Below are 8,535 nucleotides of genomic sequence, written 5' to 3'. Positions count from 1 at the left end.
CCCCACCCCCCGAACAACAGGTGTACCACTTTTACACCACACCATGGCAAATTTCTAGTATCAGAATTAAAGCTTCTCTGGGTCTTTGAATTCACGACAATTATTCCAGTCCCAGGGCATGCCAGGTACTAGTGTTGCCAGAGTGTCTCCTACATTTACTGTCTGCTAGCATGGGCAAAACAGTTTCCACTTGGGAAATTTAACTTAATTTTTTTTTTTGCACTTAAGATAATCTTAATTATTGCTTTGGGTAATGAGGAAAAAAACAGAAAACATTAACAAATAAACAAACTCTGAGGGAAACACCTTTTATCCACTCCATGAGTCCTAACTTGCTTTGTTTTCCCTCCCAGTTCCTTCAGTGAGGGTGGCAGTGCAAGAGGTTGTGGGTTTTTTTTGCCGTTCCTTGCTTCTTATTCATTTTCCACTGCTCCAGCATGGGTGCTCCACAGGCTGCAGTCCCTTCAGGGGTTGTATTTGCTCCATTGTGGACCCTCCATAGTCTGCAGTCCCTTTAGGTGTGTATCTATTCCAGCGTGGCTTATCCACAGCCCACAGTCCTCTCAGAGGCATACCTCCTCTGGCATGAAAACTGTGTCTCCAGCCGTGTCCCCAGCAGCGTCTTTTTCCACTTCTCCTTCCTTTCTCCTCTCTCTTGCAGCTGCCACTCTGTCTTAAATATGCAGGAGCAGATCCACCATATGCTCCTCTGATTGATTGATGCTTTGATGCACAGTGGGTTGTTTCCATTGGTTTCAGAGCCAGCTGTAACTGACTGTAATGGCACATAGCAGTGGATGACCTCCTCCTGCACAAGGAACACCCACAGTCCCTTGCTGTGGAAACCTTTACGGAAACCCTCCAATTTATCCCCCACTACTCACTTTTTGTGTGCGTGTGTTAACGCAAAATAAGGACTTCTGTAGACCCTTTGCATCTTGCTGGGACCAAGGGAATGTGCTGACCAACTATGCTTGTAGTCAAGAGAGAGCAAGAGGCTGTCTAAGCAAGTCTCCACTATTCTCTGCTTCCTCTTCATGTAACCCTCCCCTTTCAACCCAAAGGATTCTTTGGACACACCTGAGCACAGGACTCCAGCATCCTCTTTGTGTTGGCAGTTGTGCTGGCCCCATGTCCTAGAGGGACATGCCCAGAGATCAGATTCAGCCCCAGTACAGTCCACATCATCCAGCCAGATCTGTCCTGAGCCTTCGCCATAATGAGCAGAGACAAATGCCTTGATGGCATGTCCACATCCCAGCTGTTTGCACACAACATTAGCATCTGATAGATCCCAGTTATCATCGCAGATGGTGCCCCAGATGCCATCATGATAAAGCTCTACTCTCCCAGCACAGCGCTTTGTTCCATTCACCAGCCTGATCTGTCTGCTACCTGCAGGAAGAAAACCCAGCTGTCAACATGCAATATAATGATAATGCACAGGTCAGCGTAATGGCTGGATGTTTAAAACACTTTTAAGGCATCATGTTCTTGCTACATTCCAGTTTTTCTGTTATGGTTTCTTGGGCAGAACTCCTGTGATGCTAAAGCTGCAAAAAGGGAAAGGCCTACTCCTGCATCAGGCAAATGTTTGAGTAATTCCTGTGAGATGTTGCAAACAAGAAGGAGTGTCTAGTCATACTAAGTATATGCAGAGATCACCTTATCTTAGAAAGCCTGAAAAGCTGTTTTCTATCTAAACTCATTTAGTTAGACAGAGACAGTTTCTGTTACAGATGGGTTACAAAATAAGAGAAGAGTAGAAACAGTTCTAATTTACTTTAGAAAGGCTGCAGGTATCTATAAATACAGAAATGTCACAGAATAAAACCTATTTAATTCCCAAGTGACAGTCAGAATGTGTGGCAGTCATGGCCAAATTAGTGTTCTTATGACTTCTGTATTCTATTATTTCTTTTTGATTCTGTGAGATAAATTCTTTAAGAAATTCTGAAAAAAGCATTATGTAAATTACACTTGCTTCCTTAACTATCATTTGTCCCTTACAGTATACAAGCAGGTAGGTATTGCAAGCTCAGACCCATGCCTATTTAAGATCTGGCGAGACCACAGCACAAGGTGGGCTAGAGACAACCCAGGAAGCATTCTGTTCCTTTCGCACAGTAACTCACCTGAGCAAATCACACCAACGTCTTCAGCAACTCCCGTTGGCACTGTCTGAGAATGGGAGGTCTTACAGAGCATCAGCTGAGTCTCATTTCCAGCACACTGGACGCTTCTTAAGCCCACAAGACCCATGCCTCGCTGAGATCTTGGAAGGTAATAGGCTTTCTTAGCAATTCCACACTGGAGCTGTCTGCATACCACATGAGCATCCTTAATGTCCCATTCATCATCCAGGACTCTGCTCCACATGCCATGGAGAGAGATCTCAACTCGCCCATCACAGCGGCTCTCACCACCTGAGAGTCTGAGTGATTCATCAAGACCTGGGCTCAAGAGAGTTGGAAAATTTATTGAATAACCTCTACTGCTCTTACTGCAGTAGAAATAACATGCAGGAAAGAGATGGAAGACAAATTTCTATGTTGGTAAAAAAATAGTTCTCATCACTGGTTAAGGAGACAGCCACTGTTAAAGCTTTGTTTACTTTCATGCACACAAGGGTCTGCAATGGGAAGTGAGAAAGGCATCCTCAGCTCAAAGACTAGATCCTGTGAGGCGTCAGGCACATGTAAACAATGTGAATCCCTCCACTAAATGAAGTTTTTATGCTGAAACCAAGGTTGGAGGCGTGGGGGAAAGGAAAGGAAAGGGTATTAAAGACAGGCTGACATACCAGACTTACTTGGCAGAATGAGATCACCAACGCTGCTTTGGTCTGAAGTTGTACTACCCATAAAAAGCCACTCCTGACTTACCTGAGCAAATAACAGTGGCTGCTTCTCTGGCTGAACAGATTGGATTGCCCAAAGTCACTTGAGCACAATCCCACAGGCAGGACTCCCTCCCTTCACAGTGAAAAGCATCTCTCCATACAGGCCCATTCCCATCCACAAAACGTTCTCCTGTCTGGATTGACTTCGCATAGCCACAGTTCAGCTGATGACAGAGAACGCTGGCAGCTTGCAAATTCCAGTGGGAGTGGCAGAGTCTTCCCCACGTGTCTCCATGGCGGATCTCCACTCTGCCAGAGCATCTGGTGCCATTCACCAACCTGCCCCCTGGGCACCCTGAATATAAGAGAAAGTGACTACTGAGATGTCACGTTTGTAACTGCTCATGAGCATGACCTGAAAGTGACTGGGAAATGGGAGTGAGTTTTCCTTAGCATTCAGTAGTAAAAATGACTCTACTGAGCCACTGGAACTTCCATACTCATCACTAGACTTCAGTCCACCTTATTTTACTGAAAAGAATGACTAGAAATCAGGATCTGGTCCCCTTTGCAATTTTTAAACTCAGGGCACTAGGTTTCAGGGCTCTGGGTGAACCAATAGACCTTAATTGTTCTGACCAATCTCACTTAGGGAGTCCAGCTATGCATCCTTGGGCTACTGGTCCAAGGCCTCACTTAAACCTGGACCAGGCCTTCAGCCTGTGACTGGTGTAACTGTCTCCAGTCTTGTCTGAGACAGTTGCTGCTCCTGACTGTACTCTCCAGTTGATCCCTCCATCTGATTGATTACTTTGCCTTGTAATTACTTTGCCTTGACTGTCCATAGACCTTGTTATCACTACCTTCCTCTGTCCTCTGTGCAGATGCTTTGGATTGTGCCTCGATGCACACTGCCTGTGTTGTCCTCACTCTCTGCTTCCAGCTTATCCTACCTTGTGGAGGAGCCCTGTTCTTGTTGTGCCCTGACACTACGAGCATTTCACAGGGAGCAGCCTCGTGGTACCGGTGAAGTGCAGCCTCAAATCGTGGAAATGCCTGTAGCAGCAGACAAAAGACGGAGCTTGGCTCCACAGACACCCTCTGGATTTTGGGTCCATATTTTTTTTCAAATAGGAGTTTTTCAGTTTTCCTCTTAGACCTTTCTGCTGCTCACCTGAACATACCACACGAGCGTCTTTTCCAGCAGGGCATTCATCATGACCTAGCACACGCACAGGACAGTCTCTCAGGTGTGAGCCATTCTTCTTGCAGCTGAATGTGCCGTTCCAGACAGATCTATTTCCTTTCCCAAAGGACTGTCCACCAGGTATCAGTAGGGCAACTCCACAGTCCAGTTGCTGGCAGAGGGCATTGGCAGCTGGTAAATCCCACAGGTAGTCACACAGGGTTCCCCATGTGCCTCCATGAAGAAGCTCTACTCTCCCTGAACATGTGGTACTGCCATTTGCCAACCTGTACCCACCATAGCCTGCAGGAAGAATAAAGGAACTTAGCAGTTACTTTTTTTTTTTTGTGCTATTGCATTGGAAATTGTAAGGGAGCTCTAGCTGCAAGGAACTAGCTGCAAGGAACTAGCACTCACTATGTCTCAGGTTACTGGGAAGCATGTTAGACCAGGATGCTCATAAGCCAGCTCTGAAAAAAAAAGTCTTTATTGTCCATGTTGTAGCTTGCACTACATGACTATAAGTCTTTTGACTAAGTTGTCTCTCCTCCTCTGCTCTGCTTTCTCCTCCCGCCACAATACTGCTGCTGCCTTGCAACATCTTTTCTTGCAGAGGCAGTTCCAGCATTGCCTTGCATTTGGATCATGTGAGAAACTCAGAGTAGGAGCTACTAGCAGCACTTTTTCAGTAGTTGGTCATCTCACATTACCCAGCAGCGTGCAATTCTCAACTTTCATCCATGCCACAGAATAAGGCTCTGAACACAACAGGCCGTGCCCATCAGCATATTCAAAATAATTTAAGTGCAGCATGGGTAAGACTGTGGTGTCCTACTGCCAGCCCCATGCAATCCCTCTATCTTTTTACCTTTGCCTGGTCCTTGCATCATACTCCCCTTAATGAGATCTGGATTTCTGCTCTGAGCTGTGACTCTTGCATGATGGAGGCAGGAGCCAAGACCTGTCAGTTACTCATACCTTAACTGGGTTGTTTGGCAGCCACAGCTCCCCACAAGTGCTCCAGATCACCATGGCCAGTAGGACAGTGTCCAAGGCCGTCTTGAAACAGACTGCAGCCTTTTGACTGGGAAATGGACATGAACTGCAGTCCTTTCCAGGCTTGTTTTGTGACCTGGTGTTGCCAGCAGCTCTGCCCCATGTTCCGTTTACCCCATCTGATTTGTGCCCTCAGGAAAAAAGTTGTGTTTGTTAGGTCTAATCATCACTTTTGTAGTGGGTGGCAATGTTAGCTGTATTTAGAGCCCCCAGCAGACATGACTGTATGGAGTTCTTAAATAATGTTATCTGGCAGTCACAACTAAAGTCATCCAGGTCTCTGACAACTTTTTCCTTTATTTTGAAAATAACTTAAATTTGTAACTTGTGCCTTCTTTGACCTTTTGGAGGTATGGTACCTCTCCTAATTTTATAATTTACTGAAGTGCCAGGGATTAACATACACACTGGCAGCACAGAAAATAAATTCATTTCTCCGTGTTCCTGCATGTCTGCTCTGTCCATCTCTCCTTTTATGTATATAAGAAAGACATGGAAGGAACTCTCAGCACTATTGAGTGCATACCTCTAGTAGCAGAAAAGAAATTACAACCGTTTTGAGATCCGCATCCCTGGTGCAGAAGTGAAGTGGTTAGAACAGCCCATGTTAAATGCAGACTCTGAGTAGAGTGAATGAGAGATTGTGGGGCTGCTCTCTATTACTTCCTGGCCTTCCCTGCATGGCTTAAGGCATGATAGAGGAAGCACCCAAGAATGCTGAGGACCACAGAAATATACAGAGGAAGCACCCAAGAACTCTGAGGACCACAGAAATATACAGAGGCTCTGAACTGTGGGTTGACAAGAAGACGACATATAGGACATATATATATGGACATATAAATGATGTCCATCAGTCCAAAGTCTCACCTGAACATACAACAGTGGCATCATGAGAGCATGTCTTACTACGGTGCAGCATCCTGGGACAGTGTGCAAGGTGAGTCTCATTCCCTAAACAGTGAAACTCTTCTTGCCAGATCCGTTCATGTCTGTCTCTAAAGTGAGTTCCTCTCAAGATATCCACAGCCTGGCCACACTCTAACTCATTACATATAACAGAGGCAGTTTTAAAATCAATGTGTGAAAAACAGACTGTAGCCCAAGTTTCTTCTTGCTTTACTTTCAGACGCCCTGAGCAGGCAGTGTCCCCTCCAGTCAGATGCAGCCCAGAGAAACCTGGAAAAAAACCCCAAGAAATCCAGCATCAAATGTTAGTTGTACTGACCTAATTTAACTCCTATACCTTCATGGGTAAGACACATGCCACTTCTCTGAGGACCACTGGCACTTTTAAGTAACCATTGTGGCAATTCCTCTATGCCAGTGACAAGAGAGAAAATGGTGTGTGGGAATGCTTATTTCTTAGTATGTGAAAACACTAAATCCTTGGGAAGCTACAGAAGGAGGGAAGTTTTGAACGTTTGCCAAATGCTTGAGAAGTAGCAATCCCCAAATAAATAAATAAATAGCCACTTACTAGTGTGTGTCCTCAAGACTTCATTATTCAAATGAATAGGAAGCTGAAGCGCCCCAGAAAGAGAAAGAGCAAATGTTGCACCCATGTTCAGAAAAGGCTAAAAAGACAGTCTGGAGATCTACAGGCTGGTCAGCCTTACTTTGATACCTGGGAAAACCATGGAGTGAGTCCTCCTGGAGCACATTTCTGGGCACAAGAAGATGAATGGGAAGAGTCAGCATGGATTTACCAAGGGTAAACCATGCCTGTGTGACCTTATTACTTTCTCTGATAAAAGTGACTGGGTTTGTGGATGAGGGGAGACCAGCATGTGTCATTTACCTCACATTTAGCAAGGCCTTTGACACTTTCTTGCACAATATTCTTGTGTTCAAACTAGGATGTTACAGTCTGGGTGGCTGGACAACTACATGGTTAAAAAGCTGATTGGATGGTCAGGCTCAGAGAGTAGCGATTAATGGGTTGCACTCTACCTGGAGGCTGGCAACAAGTGGAATACCACTTGGGTCTTTCCTGGGACCTGTTCTGTTCAGCATCTTTACCAACAACCTGGAGGAGGTGATGGAGTGCATTTGGGGGGTGGGGGGAGATAACCCCAAGGGCAGAGCTGCCATTCAGAGCGACCTAGACAGGCTGGATTACTGGGCTGACAGGAGCCTTAGAAAAATCAAAAAGGACAAATGTAAAGTCCTGAAGCTGGGAAGGAAAAACCTCTTGCAATGGTACTTTATCCAAAGAGCAAAACCAAGCACATCTTGCAGAGGAAGGCAGCCAAACAAACATAGGATTTGTTTGCCATTGCAGACTGTCCTGTCCTAGCTTACACAAAGACCTGGAGAAGAAGGGCAGTATGGCATAACACAGCATATTCTTGCTTCTCCATCTATACTTGCTTTTTCAGCCCCCGTTCCTGGACAAAGAGCTCTCCTGTTGCCTGGGAGAGCTGTGGTAGAAACAAATAGTATTTCTTTTTCTATGTCATTTACTATGTCTATTTCCATTCTATGTCATTGCACAGGCAAGGGAGACACTTGTAGTCAGCAGAAGACTGGTGCAACTTGCTTTGGCTGAGCAGAGGCCATGCAGAAAGTGTTACCTCTGTGCAGCACTTGACTTTATCCATCTAGGACAAAGTCTGATCTCAGCTTCGTAGCATTTTTCTATTATACAAGGTTGGATGACTTCTTACCTGAGCAAATCACTCCAGTATCAAAGTAATGAGGGCAGGTAAAAGCACCCCATCCTATATGTGAGCAGTTCCAGAGAGCGGATTCATCACCACGGCAATCAACCCGATACAACCACGTTGGTCCAGATCCTTCTCCAAAAGGAGCTCGATTAAGGGCCTGAACAGCAGATCCGCATCGTAGTTGCTTACAAACAACCTCAGCATCTTCTATGGTCCAGTCACCATCACACACAGTTCCCCACTGCTCCTCATGTTTTACTTCCACTCTCCCAGAGCAGGGGCCAGTTCCATTTGACAGCCTCAATTCATCAGCACCTTCATTCACAGAGACAGAGCAAGGTTATGGAAAGGACAGTGCCTAATCACAATTATCTATTGCAGATGGTTAATGAGATTATTATTACTCTTCATTTACTCTTAAATCAGACTTATTCAATTCACCTTTCTAAATAGTCCAACTTAAAGTTTTTTTGCAAGGAGTTATGTCTGTATTTGCAAGTTTGAGCTAACCACACTGCTAAAATGTAAGTTATTTCTATTGACAGGTGAGCTTTCTCTTCCTTTGACCTATCAGGGCTCGGAAAATGCTGAGTAATGTCCCTGCTGTGTGATTCACAAAGGCTTCAACAGAAACTCCTCCTTTCTCTTTGTTGTTCTGCCATGATGATATCCAGCTGAAAATGTTCACTGAGCACCAGTTTCTTCATTCCAGTATTCAGCAATTACCCTTGTCTGCCTCAGCTTCTTCCTCTCAGACAAACTATTACTTGCAACTCAGTGTC

The 8,535-nt window shown here is 45.2% G+C and overlaps 1 protein-coding gene across 1 annotated transcript in view; it reads right to left on the bottom strand.

The window, feature by feature from the left end:
* LOC104075143 (antigen WC1.1-like) overlaps positions 1-8,081 on the bottom strand; it is a gene marked incomplete at its 5' end in the record, with an annotated part of 19,238 nt that extends 11,157 nt beyond the window's left edge. Inside the window, 7 exons of the mRNA XM_009575555.1 lie at positions 1,081-1,395; positions 2,136-2,453; positions 2,886-3,197; positions 3,796-3,898; positions 4,027-4,331; positions 5,955-6,263; positions 7,754-8,081. Of these exons, the coding sequence (XP_009573850.1) occupies positions 1,081-1,395; positions 2,136-2,453; positions 2,886-3,197; positions 3,796-3,898; positions 4,027-4,331; positions 5,955-6,263; positions 7,754-8,081 (1,990 nt within the window). The remainder of the gene's footprint in view (positions 1-1,080; positions 1,396-2,135; positions 2,454-2,885; positions 3,198-3,795; positions 3,899-4,026; positions 4,332-5,954; positions 6,264-7,753) is intronic.
* Between the last annotated feature and the right edge of the window lie 454 nt (positions 8,082-8,535).

This window comes from Fulmarus glacialis, unplaced genomic scaffold, assembly GCF_000690835.1.
Source record: "Fulmarus glacialis isolate BGI_N327 unplaced genomic scaffold, ASM69083v1 scaffold1984, whole genome shotgun sequence".
NCBI lineage: Eukaryota > Metazoa > Chordata > Aves > Procellariiformes > Procellariidae > Fulmarus > Fulmarus glacialis.
The sequence above is the reverse complement of the archived record's forward strand: the minus strand, read 5'-3'. Positions and strand labels throughout refer to the sequence as shown.